The 15,595-nt window shown below is 36.5% G+C and overlaps 1 protein-coding gene across 1 annotated transcript; it reads left to right on the top strand.

Moving 5' to 3' along the window:
• Nucleotides 1–181: 181 nt before the first annotated feature.
• LOC108664371 lies at nt 182–15,222 on the top strand. Its single transcript, XM_018150951.2, has 6 exons — nt 182–281; nt 8,228–9,137; nt 9,480–9,818; nt 10,358–10,517; nt 10,808–10,923; nt 13,045–15,222. Exons 2-6 carry the CDS (start codon nt 8,262–8,264, stop codon nt 14,926–14,928), a joined length of 3,375 nt encoding a protein of 1,124 aa, XP_018006440.1. The 5' UTR covers nt 182–281; nt 8,228–8,261; the 3' UTR covers nt 14,929–15,222.
• Nucleotides 15,223–15,595: the final 373 nt, after the last annotated feature.

Genomic DNA, 15,595 nt, shown 5'->3' with positions numbered 1-15,595 from the left:
AGATACAGGTAATTCAAGCCATTTTCTTATAATAGAAAATTGCGTCATACATTCCTCAGTTTAAATAAATTAAATGGCCTAACTTCCAATAGTAAAAAGAGTTTCTACTGCAGAGTTATTACATATTATAATATACAATTATGTTACTGTGGAATAAAGACGTGACCATACGTATAGAGCACAGAGGTGAAATGGCGTCTTATTGATGCTGCGAAATTTTCTCGCAAGATTTATGATCTGACACTATAATATATCGTCATTGTCCCATGACGTGAATGAAGGTCAGTCTAAAGTTTATTCGAAAAATTTATAATTATCTTCATCTCCACTTTGGTAATAAATAATATGAAACAGTTAATTTGGGCTTATAGATGAACCAAATGAATTTTCAGAGTTTATATGTGTCACAGACTTTGTTTACTTTTGAATTTTCGGCTGATTTGAATTGTTTGCGGCTCAATTATAATGGTGCAAATTTATTTATCCGAACACAATTTTTATATAGTATAAAATATGCAAATTTAACTTCTGATATTTTTTACTCTATAGCATTTTTCAAGTTTGAGTATAGGTTTTTCACCTTAAATCATATAATGATATAATTTGAGTAACAGTTGAACTTTGAACAATTGAAGTTACAAATAGCTAGGTACAAGCCTACAAGTCAGCCTACAACTTGTAGTCTTGTACAAGTTGGTCAGAAAGAAAAAACATAAAAATCTTTATATAAATTGATATAGTATTTTTGTTAATTTTTTTGTCAATTGAAATTTTTTTGCTGAGCAAGGTAAATATAATCAAAATTATTTGTTGTTAATTGATTTTTTTGTTAACTGGAGCAGTGGAGCGGAGCCCATGGTCAGGAAGATGTGCCAGGTGTGCGGGAATTTTTATTATCATTGCATCAATTTGCGCCGTGCGCCTTAATATCCTGGTAAAAATGTGCACTGTGCACCAGCCTGCGCCGTGGGCGTGGATTTGGATTTGGATTTGAGGCGTGGTGACTCTGAGAGAAAGAATTTCAGGGTCAGGCCTTTGCAGCGGCCATCAGCCATGCATCACATTTTCATTTGTTAGTAAGAAGAAGGAAGGGAGACCAAGCCAGGTGGAAGCAACATTAAAGAGAAGAGGCTAGAAGAGGTGTGAAAGTTTGTGTTAAGATTGAGAAGTAATCAAGGGGAATAGAAGTTCAAGGGGAAATTCATTGGTTTATTATTGCTATTTGTCAATTATTGCACTGTGTATTTGATAATTATATTAGCTATGGGCCTTGTAGGCCCTGAGTGACTATTTGCGATATTATTATGGTTTGGTTATTCCAATTTTATTATTATTATTGCTTTTTTCTTACGACCTCCCAGGCCCCAGCCTCCACTCTAGCCAACCTCCTCCTCTCCCTCACCCTCCAAGCACTCTCCAAAAGTCCAAAAATCGCTTTCCACTCTCAATCATAGCAGCAGTTACCCCCGTTGACAGTCCCACAATCATTGCAATCCATTCATCTCCTGTTCGCTCATACATCACACCATCACCCTCATTCCTCTCATCCAGTATCACTCTCATCATTTCCAGTCTCTCCTGCTCATATGCATCACACTCCATCATCAGATGTTCCACAGTTTCCCTACCAAGTACTCTTTCACGCTCCATACATATTTGCATTCGCTCATTCAAAACTGCACAGAAAATCTTGCTACAGGTGTCAGCAAGAGCAATTGGCCTGTAGTTTTTCAGTTCCTTTTTGCTCTTGTGACCTCCCTTGTGCAGCTAGGTAACCTGGCTTTCATTCCATGCCTCAGGTACACATTCATTCATCCAAACAACATTGAATAGGTCAGTCAGTCTACCAATTGCACTCACACCTCCATACTTGTACATCTCGTATGGTATCTCATCCATTCCAGTTGCCTTATTATTCTTCAGTCGCTCCACCACCCGCTTCACTTCCACATTTGTAATTTCCCCATCTATACCACTCAGATCTTTATGTTCTAGAGATATGACATTTTCATCTGGCATAAATTCCTCATTCACTCCACCTATGTCTTCCCAAAACTCTTTCACAGCTTCAGCCATTCTTGTTCTCTCAGTCACATACACTCCTCCTATGTTCAGCCCATCCACTCTTAGACCTTTTTCCCTATTGTCACCTCTTAGGAATGCATACCATTCCCGTTCACCTCTCTGTCCATTCAAAATAAATTCATTCATCCTATTTCGCTCATACTCCACAATGTGCTTTCTAATGATCACTTTTGTTCTTCTCTGTTGTTCTTCATACTTCAGCCATGCTTCCTGATATTCCAGTTCACATTCTTCACTCTCATGTCTCTTTTTCCGCAGTTGCCTACAGATTCGCAGTTGCCGTGCTCCTAAAGTTGTTTAAAGATGAATGCGCGGCAACGTTATCACACACGAACGAATATCTGCATCACATTGACTAGATTTGTAATGTGTTAACTCAGTTTCTAAGAGTCGGCAATGATATGAATATTTATTCATTTTTCATAGATCACAATTCGGTTGGAAATTAATTACAAAACTGAATAGTATAGTAGAAGGCAACAATCCACATGGCTTGAGATTGGTTCCTTCTAACAAAGGACTGACTTTGGCAAATAGTACAAACCTGAAGGTCAATGTCAGGAATACGTTACATTCCGGACATCCTCCAGGCTGGAGAAATGGGTTTGTGCGGTGCAAACCCATTGAAAACAAAAATACAGGCACCGCACTTTTTTTTAAGTTATCAGTTCTTGATTTTTGCAACTTTGGAGGTTACTTATTAAATTATATAGACGATTAAGATGAACAACAAGCATTTGTATAATATGAATGGCTTCAATCAATCAAGAGGACACATCACATGACACATGGTGATGTATCAGTGTTACGTAAAAGTCTATAAAGACGATGTTGCCATACCATTCCATTGGAAATTTCTGAGGATGGTGTGTCAAGAAATATTTTATTTACAAAAGATTTTGCACACAAACTATTTTCCCATCAATTAGAATGAAATTATCTCTGACTCCTTTCAATAACTGTAGAACCTCTAATCTATTGGCACACTATTAGTATATATAGAATAAGCTAAACCTGCCATCTAACACTAATATCTGGTACTTGATTACTTCATTCGTCATAGGTTCAATTTGTGAGGACTTGATTCTTTACCACTTCAGTCACGTCCAGTCGGAGTAACTGATTGCCTAGATACAAAAGGTAAACAAACGATGGTCGGACGTTGCCATAAGGAATTTGTAGAAAATTTCTTCTAAAATGAATTTCTATATTTTTATTTAGGAAAATTTCCAGATAAAGGAAAATCATATATTGTTGATGGATAATTAAACGCATATAGGATATTATAAGTTTTTTGTTTGTTCCTTGACAAACTTTATTATGCGCCGACTTCTGCGCGGGGTGTGATGGATGACCGGAATCTGCGCAAACGCCTGCGCGAAGAAAAAAATATTTAGATGACTGTGCGAGCTGCGCCAACCATTTGGTTAAAAAAACTCAATATGCGTGGGAAAATTCCCCGAAAACCTGCATTATCCTGAGTGTGGACTGGAGCCTTGGCTAACCAAGGCGCATAGTGACAAATCACAGATTTTTTAGAATCAGTTCATTTTTGATTTCCTCATTTACTTGATATTTAATCCAATTTCTTATGTAGGGTAAACGCGGTATATTCTGACATCGTGGGAAATTCCATCACCTCTCTAGTTTTTCCTTTATATTAAGCTTTGTTTTAGTTCCTTGCGTTCGTTGATGGTTGAAATGGTGACGTCATACATTTGCGTGTCAAACTACTGCCAAAACACTAGGTCTTTGCCATCTAGCGGGAAAATATTGAGATCCAAAGAGAGACAATGCAAGCTACCCAGTGAGATCATCGTAAAATGTGTCAAATTTGACAGACTGACAGTTGACCTTGCTCTACCAAATAGTGAATAACTGTTTGTATAGGAAGAATATTATGGTTTGAGACTTTTAAATACGTCTGTGAATATATTAGAAATCCTTTAGGTATTCTTGTATTCGCTGATTTCAAGTCGTAAATAAATTAATAGATGATTAAGTTGAGAAATGGATTTAGACACATGAAAACTAATTCTGTCACAACTTGAATTGGACACACACAGATCGTTCCAAGCTACCGTAAAATGGGGTAACTTTGACCACTTTTTTTATTCAAAATGATGCCATTTTTTTACTAGATAAGTTAAACTTAAATTTAAACATGCAAAATACAGGTCTATACTCTAGCTTTACTCACCATAAATTTCTGGCTCCTGCCTCTCATAGTTTTATGTAATTTCAAAAAAAGTGATGGTCTTTGTTACCCCAGCTCCTGGGGTTTCTTTGACCGGGTGGTAAAATCAATTTTATTTTTTGGTAAAATAACTGCAAATAACTCCAGGTTGTGGTGCATTGTAGTAGAACTCTTCTAGTTACATATGCAAAAGACAAATTTTAGGAAAGTGTCTTAGTTTGCAAATGGGGGGCGCCGCCCCCAAATGGGCGAAATGTGACAATCTATTGGCAGCCGTGATGGGGTAACATTGACCGGTTTGGAAATTAAGTTAAAATGACCATATATAAGACTCTGTAGAGTCTGAAACATAAAGGAAAAAACATTAATAGGTGTATCAAACATAAAATATGTTATATAGGTACCTATGGTAATTTTAACTTAATTTCCAAGCCGGTCAATGTTACCCCATCACTTTTTTAACCTATTAGATATGCAAACTTTTTAAATCTTTCTATTGTGTTACGTAGCCTCAGTTTTAGGCCTTTGATGGCCATTGACAAAATTTTTCCATGTCAAATCGTTTTTGAGTTTTGGAGGTTTTTGTTAAAAAAACGAAAAGTGGTCAAAGTTACCCCGCCGGTTAAAGTTACCCCATTTTATGGTACCATTTAGAATACTTATGTTTTGAAAACAATATCTGGAAGATGGGGGCTATTAGCTCATTTAGCTGCAACACACTGTTGGAGTCGTTCTCAGAGGAGGGAGTAACCATGATAGTGAATTCCGATCGCTATGCTGCAATGTTGCAAAATTTCTTGCGGCCCATGATGGAAAACATTGTTGAAAATGAAGCATTGGAAGACGTGTGGTTCCAGCAGGATGGGGCTACAGCTCACACAGGCCGAATGTCACTCAATGTTTTGAAACACACGTTTCCCAGAGGTCTGGTGTGAGGTGTCTCTGAGGGGTGATTTACACTGGCCTGTGAGGTCACTTGATTTGAGCATTTGCGATTTCTTTCTTTGGGGACATCCAAAAGTGAAGTTCAGAAGTTGCCCTCACACCCTATACCACAGCTAAGGGGATGGATTATTGCAGCAGAGGTTATGGCCATACCTCGCCATATGTGTGAATGTGCTGTAGGAAACTTCCGAGAACGACTCCGACAGTGTGATGCAGCTAACAAACCCCATTTTCCTGATATTGTTTGCAAAACATAAGTATTTTAAATGGTATGTTATGCTAATCTTGAGGAAAATAAACCTTCTTCTTTATGTACCTCCATTACACCCCCACCCTGTATAAGCTAGCTAACACATTTAAATTGTATATAGTAATCAATATATAACAAATAGTCAAATAGTTAAAGACTACTTATAGGCTCATAAGAATTAGCTAAGCTGCTACATACAATGTATTGCACACTTGATGCCTCTGTACCAAAAACATTCAATTTATTGGAACCTAATACACACTAAAGGCAACAAGTTTATATACCAATTTGTCATTTATAGTACATTTATACTAAACCATGAATAAAAATACCTCAATATAAATTAAAGACTGCCACTCAATATATTTAAATATATGAAAAAATAAAAAAAAAATAAAAAAATAAAAATAATCATGATTTTTTTATAAAAAAATCAAGTGATTTAATCACATGATTTAACCATTTTGATTTAATCATTGCCAACCCTGTTGTCAATGCTCAATGGCATGTCCTTGGATACAGTAACATCACATTAATAATACGGTAATGTATTGATAAGGTAATATTATATCAATCAAGAAAAACCAAGTAAAGATCACAGAAAATGTCATTTATGCTACATTTACATAATCTACAAAGGAAGAGGACTTCGGAGTACTGTTAGTAATTGACGAGTACACTCTGCATGCTTCAAACATTTTAAAATGAGGTTTTATTTCAAGTGTCCCTTATTACGTACCCCGTTTCCAGATTAATTCAGGAGCCATTTATATTGCCTCTAGCACCTTACAAATAGCGTATGGAATTTTTTGAAGATGCCATATGATAGCCCTCGCAAAGACCTTTAAAATGAGCCCAAATTCATTTCTGAAATGTTTCATGGTAAGAAGTTATTAACAAAAAATGCTCAAAACCGTCCCTTATTACCCCGTTTGACGGTAGTAAATGTATGATTTCTAAACTTGCTTTATGCTACAAAGATAGGAAAAATGTTGAACTTTATGCCACTATTTTTTTGTTTTGGTATACTTAACAGATACGGAATGTAAACTGCTGCTATTATACTTACAGAACATAAACAAAAGTTGTTGCCATAATAATTAGGAGAAAATTTGTTTCAAATAGAGCTCTAAATTTCTTATTTTCACCAAATTTCCATGTCAAGAATTATCATATATTAATGATGAATAATTATGCGCATATTGAGTAATGAGTATTATTACTTTTCTGTCTCTTGTCCCTTGACAAACTATCTGCATGAACTCCTGCACTACAATGGCCGGGAGTTGCGCCAACACTTGTGGGAAAAGAAAAGTTGGATTATTTTGCGCCAACTGCGTGCAACAATGGCTGAAAAAATGTCATTAGGTGCGGGAAAATTCACCAAAAACATACATCATCCTGAGTGTGGCTTTATCCTTATTAAATTTCATTGAATATTATTGAAAACAGTTTCAATGACTTGTAAACTAGAAGTGCCTTCCAGTTTTAGCCTTCCAGGCTCTCTGTCTACTACCTTGAAAATTGGTAGATGATCTGAGTCTGAGCCTCAATATCAGTCTTGGATGGAGTCAGTTAAGAAGCCAGTTTTCAGATCTTCTATAGTCTTAGAAACAAGTCTAGAACATTATGAGAATTGGCTATTAGCCAAATTTGGCCTATACTTCAATGCCAATATTACTAAGCAATGCAATGCTATGCTAAAAGGTCTAGAGGGCTAAGCTGCTAAGGTAGTTCAAGCCATAATTCTTCAAAAGTATTTTAAAAATTTTGGGCCTAAATCCCCAATGTGCAAAAGAGTTGCTATTCTAAGTAATTTTTATAAATAGCATGTAAGCGCAATGCTTCATTAATCATTATGGCAAGTTTTATTTATCACAAATGTTACACAAAAAATTTCAAGATTGGAAATTTTCTACTTAATGCTAAAATTCTAGGGTTCCATAGTGAAATATTATTGATGAATGTTTAATCTTCTGCCTTGTTCATGCTCTTTTGTTAACAATTAGATAGGAGACAAATCATCATCCATCAGCTCCAATTGTAGTGGGAAAGCTGTAATCAAGGCATGGAATGTACAATGTAGATAAAGTCAATGCATCACAATTTCTTATCATGGATCAATGCCTAACTCAACTTGTTAGTTGCCAATAAAACCACTTTTTATTATAGAGTTTCAGTTTTGCTTATGAAATTTATAATTTTTATTGAAGAGTTACATTACAGTATGCATATAAGTGCTGTAGTGACTTGAGTGGCATTGACATTAGCTACAAGCTTGCATCTTTGATAATAGCAGGAGAGCTTGTTGGTGGCTAGCAAATTGGGTCTGGCATATAATGAAGACTTCTTGAATAATTTCATTTGCATTATATTTTTACTATGCCAAATGTTTGGATAGTAGTCACTGTATATATACATTTAAATATATGATAAATTTAGCTACTTTGTTTTGCACATTTATTACATGTAGTTCTGGAAAATGATCAGGAATAAAAATAGGTACCTAATATTTTCAGAAACTAGGTAAGAAACATGGTTTTTAGCGCATTTTCTCTTTATGAAAAAATTTACTATTGTGCTCAATATGTCTGTCCATCTGTGACTTCACCTTTTTGTCAAAGAGAAAATGAGCTCTCTGTCACTCACCTGATCTGTCTTACCTGATCTGGGTTGCTCAATTTTTCTCATTGCAAACCAACATGTTAATCATGTACCGGTATGTTCCTAATGAGATTTTTCTCTTTCAGAGCCAACTGCACCCATACTACTGCACAAGCAAGAATGGACAAATCTCATGTGCAAGCTGCTTACCTTCTAAGTGATGGCAATATTGTGAGCAACGATGACATTGAATTAAATGTAACTCAAGTATCTGCCACTGTTCCCTGCACCTCTTCTTCAGTCCCATCAATTACTGCAAGAACATGTAATGAAGATGCCTGTGCACTGCCCTCCATTACAATTGAAGCTTTGACAAATGATTTTCTGTCACCTAATCACACTTCTATTGATGATGTCTGTCAGACAACATCCATCTCTGCTGATGCTTCCTGGCCACAGGAAGACGAACTTTACATGTTTGAAGCTTCGGAAGAATGTGGGAGACTCTCTGACAGTGATTCTACTTATAGTCCTTCAATGAACTCTTCTAATAAATTAATGTTTAGGAAAAATCTGAAGCACATTTCTAAATGTGTTACTCCAATTAGGAGTCAGGATCACAAAGAAATAGTGTTGATGTCTAGGAGTTCTAATAATAATCCTGCAGAAACTTCTCATCAGATTCAACTTGTGCATGATGACGTCAATGCTCTTCTACCAATAACTTTGAAGCACCTACCAAGTACAAGAAATTGTGGGAATGAAACAAAATTTTTGCCATCTTTATTAAATAAAACTGTAAACTCCTCTATTAAGGATAGAAATCATCTCTCTTCATTATGTAGTTCAAATGGCAGAATTTCATTGAAAAGAAAAAATGAGTCCCTTACAAACGCAAGGAGTTCAGCCATGCCTGCACCTCCTGGAACCACTTATAAGATAGCTCCTAATGCCACTATAATTGATCTCAAGAAAATTAATAGAGACAGAGACTGTAAGAAACCTATTCAGCTAGACCAAGTTACTGTTACCATTGATGATAAGGATAAAGTCAAGGTTGGTATCACTTGTGCTTATTTGAACTTTACTATAATATGATAACTACACTGTTCATTAGCTTGCAGCAGCTTGATGGCTCACAGACTCTCTTTAACATTTAGTATTATATTTTTTTTGGTGAAATGAAAGCATTTTTATTGCGTAGGTAGTTGTCATATTAAATATCTGTGGAACTTCCCTAGGAATGAACATCACTTCTAAGAAGCTACTGTGTTGCAGCAAAACATTTTTAAATAACATTCAAATTAATATATATACAAAGAATTTGACTGTAATATTCATTTGATATAAATTCAATGACCGTCATACTACCTCTCTTCAATGAGTCTGTTCCTCCAGGTAGTGGATTTTGGGCACAAACATGAAGACGCGGTGGATTTTTATGGGACATCAAAAGCATCTTGTAAAATATCTGAAAGTTCATCATCCAAACTCAAAATAAAAAGAATCAGATTGAATAAAAGATCTTCAAATCAAGGTTATGTGGAATTAGATCCAGATTCAAGTGCTGTTGACGGAGACTTGGAGGAATCTGAAGATCCAGAGAATGGCAGAACTGAATATCTATTCCGGCAGTTCGAGGATGAAAGTTTACTGGTCACGATGGAGAACATGCGGCAACTGCGGGTCGATTGCAATGTTGCATTGGTTGATCCTAGCAAAGAATATATTGTTTATGTGAGTTTCTTCACATTTGAAAATATGTGCATGCTACGGTACATACACCTTCATTTAGGTTATCAAAGAATATATTGTTTATGTGAGTTTCTTCACATTTGAACATAAGTGCACGCTACATACACCTTCATTAAGTTAAGTTTTACTCATTATTATTGCCAATTATAATGTTTATGTTAAATATTTCCATTGCTTCATAAGGTGTATTTAAGACTGATTCACGACAGGAAATTAAAATTTTTTCCTAGTAGTACAGTCATGAAATAATACTGATTTATGAGGAATCCAACTAATAACGTCCTGAATTAATGCTTTTTGTTTTGAAGTTTTTTGCTCAGACTTGAAGATATGTTTTGTTTTCTTGCTTAAGATTTTGGAACTTTAAATGAATTATGATTGAAATCGCATTGCTCTGCTCCCGTCTTAATTTTACTTGTGTTAAAGATTGTTTTCTTACTCGTATTTACATTTGTTTCAGATATAATTCAGCATTTGATTAGAATAATTTTATTTGGACCATATTTTCTATATATTTACAGGCTCATCGCTTGGTCCTCGTGGCTGCAAGTCCCTATTTTTACAAGAACTTATACATGCGACGCAAGAAGCTCAATTGTTTACATCAGTTTGCCCGCTTCACTCTACCTCAGAGGCTCCAGCATGATGCTGTTGAGTCAGTCGTTTCCTATATGTATACTGGTATGTCTTTATTTAGTCAACACCTTGATTATTAGTACCGTTACACGTTAAAATCTCATCGAAAATAGACTTGGCTACAAAACTCTGCAAGAAATTTATCCATAACAAAGCACGTTTGAAAATCGTTTCAATTAGTTCTTTTTCATTTCACAATGTGAATTTAGAAATTTTGGCTAAAATTTCTTCATTGATGACTAAATTATTCTAACACTTTTCAAACTACAACTAATCATCAAGGATCTGTGCCATTACAACGTAACACGAATAAAATGTTGTCCTTGCATGTGCAGGCAATGCCGAGATTTTGCTGCAGTGCAACACAAGTGAAGTGTTGCGGGTTCTGCATCTCTTTGAAATGACGGCTGTTGCCGAGAGGCTCGCTGCTGACATGAACACCAGACTACTGGTGGGTCGAGTAAATGTTTTCATGGCCTATACTTTCAAAAAAAGTTACGAGATCGTAAGTTCATCAGCCAATCATTGTCGGCCTTTCAAGCCAAATCCACCAATCACAGACAAGAAAACAGAGCGCTAGTACTTACGTTCACTTAGCGAGTTTTGAAAATATGGCCCCTGGCCTCTTGTGCACTTAATTGTTTACCCTACGTTTTGTTTCAATTGTGACTCCTTATATTACTGTCAGGGTTGGCGATTTTTTTGATTTTTTTGATTTTTTCAGCTTTTTTGTCTTCTTTGAGGTGTTATTTTTTATGTTGCAATTAGCCTACTAACAATAACAGTATATGGATCATAATGGATGGCTAAAATGGGCACTTATTGCCTCCAATAATGGCCAACAGGCCAAGGTGGTGTTTACTACTTTGGGATTTTTGGGTAAACAATTATTGATAAGTCTATTCATTAGCTTTGTAAAGTTTGTATGGAGCAAGGTAATGAGCTAAATATTGACCATTTAACTGGCTTCAATATACAAAAACACTTCAGGAATGCAGATCTTCTAAACATTGATGAGTGACATAACAGATAGGTAGCTGATAGCTCAGTGCACAGCACTATTAATAGATCCACTAGTTTTATGTCCTATAAATCTACCAGACTCTACCCTCTATACACACCGACTAGTATAGTGACTGAGTGACTGACTGCACTGTTCCCATTTAATTCAGACCAATAAACCAATACTAAACATAAACTGAATGATGACCAAACAAACCTCAAGCGACTTGAAACGAGACTGAAGTCATGAGAAAAGCTAACACTGTTTGAAATAAACATGTGCACAATTCAAATATTTTATATCCATTCACTGCATTTAATTATTTTATATATTGTCTTATAATTGTAATTGTTTTGTTTCTAGTTTTAAATTCACATATTTAAAGATTGAAATTGAATATTTTAATTAGAATACTCGTATTAGGGTGGAAAATCTTTCTAATTGCCTAAAAGGTTAATGAAGCATTGAGAGATGTGTGGTTCCAGCAGGATGGGGCTACAGCTCACACAGCTCGAATGTCACTCAATGTTTTGAAACACATGTTTCCCGTAGATCTGGTGTCTCTGAGGGGTGATTTACAGTGGCCTGCAAGGTCATCTGATTTGAGCATTTGCGATTTCTTTCTTTGGGGACATCTAAAAGAAAGGGGTTCAGAAGTTGCCCTCACACCCTACCACAGCTAAGGGAACAGATTATTGCAGCAGAGGTTATGGCCATACCTCGCCATATATGTGAACGTGCTGTAGGAAACTTCCGAGAACGACTCCAACAGTGTGATGCAGCTAACAAACCCCATCTTCCTGATATTGTTTTCAAAACATAAGTATTTTAAATGGTATGTTATGCTAATCATGAGGAAAATAAACTTTCTTCTCTATATGCCTCCATTACTCTTTTATTTTGCCTCAAAACTGTTCAATCAATTCTGCCCAACCCTGTATAAGCTAGCTAAAACATTTAAATTGTATATTGTAGTTAATATATAACAAATAGTCAAATAGTTAGACTACTTATAGCCTTATAAGAATTAGCTAAGCTGTTAGCTATGTACAATGTATTGCACTCTCGATGCCTCTGTACTAAAAACATTTTATTTATTGGAACCTAATACACACTAAAGGCAACAAGTTTATATACCAATTTATCATTCATAGTACATTTATACTAAACCATGCATAACAATGCCTCAAAATAAATTAAAGACTGCCACTCAAAATTTTTAAATATATGAAAAAATCAAAAAAATCAAATAAATCGAAAAAATCAAAAAAATCATGATTTTTTTATAAAAAAATCAAGTGATTTAATCACATGATTTAATCATTTTGATTTAATCATTGCCAACCCTGATTACTGTAGTCTGATTCTTGGGTCCACGTTTATGTTTTGTGTTTATTTACTTCCTTTTGCTGTTGATTTTCATTCAAAATCATCTGATTACCGATGATTTATGAGGCATGTCTTTGAATGCTGTAATTATTTACCAAATAATCTTTTTAGTCAAATTAGTTTCATATTATGTCTATTATACGTTTTTTTATTGTAACAAGCTATTCATTGAATTTTCAGGTGCAACCACCAGAACCTCGGATGCCTGATATTAAATCAGAACCAATTGAAATAGATTTAAAACCTCCATCATTGCCAGCTCCCACTGCCCAACGCAGGGAAGAATCCTCCTCAACTTATGACGACCGTCGCAGAAAACGAAAAGTGGAACCCCAGAAGACGATGGCACCTGTGGGCAACGCTACCGTTCCTGTAGGGTTCATGATCAATTCAGCTGGGGAAGAAGTCCGCATGAAACCCAATGTTGCAAAGCTTGTAGAATCTACACTGACGCCTTTTCTCTGTAAACTCGAGGAGTTGTTTGATCCCAGCTCCTCTACCATGCAGGTAGCGCGCACTTCTCAACATGTTATTACATTATGGAACGCAGAACTTCTTCTTACGAAGCTCTTTGATCAGAATGAGCTAACCAAGTTTTTCACTGATTTCATGAATGACGTGATGGAGGGAGCGACGTATCGCAAAGAAAGTGTGACCTCAAGCTATGGTAATTACATCGTTGAAACGCTCAACGGCGTTTCGGGTTTGGATGAGACATACACTCAGGTTGGTGGTAGCGATTCCGTTGTACCAGAAGCCGAAACTCTAACAGTGCGCGACATGCAGATAATTAATTACACACAAATGGATCCTAAGCATATTCCCTACTATGTTAGGCTCATATCTCTGTATAAATTTCGGATCATTATTGGGAATGAGAAGTTCGAAAATAATCGAAATAAGCTGGGTTTTCATGATAATTCTTCTGAACAATTTTCAGCTATGATTCAAGGCCTACAAGGAACAGAGTTATCATCTGATTTGCCAGGGTGGGATAAAAAGAAGGATGAAATAACACGTCACTGTTTCAAAAGAGTAAGTGAAGACCTTTCAAAAAGAACCATTGCAGATTTAGATGCGAGTTTGAATGGGAACTATCAAGAAGAGATGATTATGCATATTATCGTTGAACAGATGGAAACTGATCGATTGCTTCCATTATGCATTGGTATTTTCCTTGCTAAAGGTTGCTCGTTCTGTCGCAAGCGCGAGTGTTCTTCAGAAGACCTAACTACTCCAATCGGCCCCAGCAACCCCGTTTGTCCTGACCGTCAGTGTATCAAACGCAACCTCGTATGTCAGCTATGCAATAAACAGATGAATAATAGCAAAAGTTTGATGAGGCATAGATACAGCGTCCATGACGTCCAATCCGGCGAGTCAGCAGGCCTTTTCATCTGCAGTCATTGCGGAGAAACCTTTGCAAAGAAATGGAAACTAAATGTCCATGAGAAGCAACATGAAGATCGCAAGCTACAGATTGCGTGCCATCTTTGTAACAAAGTCATGCGTGGTTCCATAGCCCTGAAGAAACACATAAACATGGTACACGAGACCAAACGACAGTACAAGTGTGAACATTGCTCTAAAATGTTCAAGAGGAAAGAGACTTTGATGGTTCATGCTCGCATTCACACCGGTGAGAAGCCCTTCGTTTGTTACCATTGCGATTACTCCTCAGAAACCAAAGGTAACCTCAAGGCGCACACTTGGCGCAAGCACAAGCGTGCCCTCATCGCCACGTCTGTCGGGACTGACGGCATCGAGACCTCCATCACCGGGCCATTATCCTCTACCGACGGTATAGTCGAGGAAACAATTCTCAGTTATGCTGATGATGGACAGATGGGGGACGCGGCTGATGGTGGCCATACTGCTGTGTTCGAAGGTTCAGCTGCCGCTAATGGAGTTAGCACGGCCGTTTTTCAAGGCCCTGCGGAAGGCCCAGGTACGGTCCTGGAAGGGCCGGTTTTTGAACTCGATGGGCCCGTAGCGACGGACGGAGATTCGACGTCACTTGTTGGTCATTCGCATTTACAGGGAAGCTCGTTTATTCTCTCGTAGAATTGTATCCTGTAGAATAAAAAAAGATATATCAATGCGTTGTTGAATTGAAAGAGGAACTCGTCCCTTTTAATTTGTTCTGATACTCCAAGTTTAAGAGAAATGTTCTTTCATTAAGCATAAATAACGACAATTGTAAATTGTCCGCCTGTACTTACTTAGTATTGCAATGTATTTTTTACTCGTTAATATGTTTAACGTTTTAATTGTTACGGAGCGAATGTGGATTATATGTATTATCTTCCTGTGGAAGTACAATCTGCTTAATTTAAAATATTACTTTTATGCAATGATTTTAAATTGAAATTTTGCATTATTTTTCAACTTTTTCACCTTCTGCGTTAGGGCTGAGTGTTTATGAACAGCTAGATAGAAGCTGTTAATTGCGGGTTCGAGACTCAGCAAGCTGTAAAAATTCTACGTTGTCCAGAATTGGTTACAGGCCAAAAGTGGCCTAATTTTTCTCTCATGAGAGGAAACTGTGCTCCGTTGAGTCACTGCAAGATACTGTCGATTATTAAGTAAAAAATCTTTCTAGTCGTTTTTAACAGCATGGTTAGCGAGACTGACTGTCATTATAGAGAAGATAATTCGGCTGAATTGAAGAATGATAAGGAAAACCAACGGAAATTTTATGTACGTTTAGAATTTGAAACAAGAACCAACA

The sequence above is a fragment of the Hyalella azteca genome, unplaced genomic scaffold (assembly GCF_000764305.2).
Source record: "Hyalella azteca isolate HAZT.00-mixed unplaced genomic scaffold, Hazt_2.0.2 contig12079, whole genome shotgun sequence".
NCBI lineage: Eukaryota > Metazoa > Arthropoda > Malacostraca > Amphipoda > Hyalellidae > Hyalella > Hyalella azteca.
Note: the sequence above shows the minus strand (reverse complement) of the source record. Positions and strands in the feature narration are given on the sequence as shown.

What these genes read in the sequence shown, in the direction of transcription:
- LOC108664371 (XM_018150951.2), top strand. Translation starts at nt 8,262, where the DNA reads ATGGACAAATCTCATGTGCAAGCTGCTTACCTTCTAAGTGATGGCAAT. An exon ending in CGTTTCCTATATGTATACTG is followed by an intron (nt 10,518 to 10,807) that starts GTATGTCTTTAT and finishes TTGCATGTGCAG; the next exon opens with GCAATGCCGAGATTTTGCTG. An exon ending in ACATGAACACCAGACTACTG is followed by an intron (nt 10,924 to 13,044) that starts GTGGGTCGAGTA and finishes TTGAATTTTCAG; the next exon opens with GTGCAACCACCAGAACCTCG.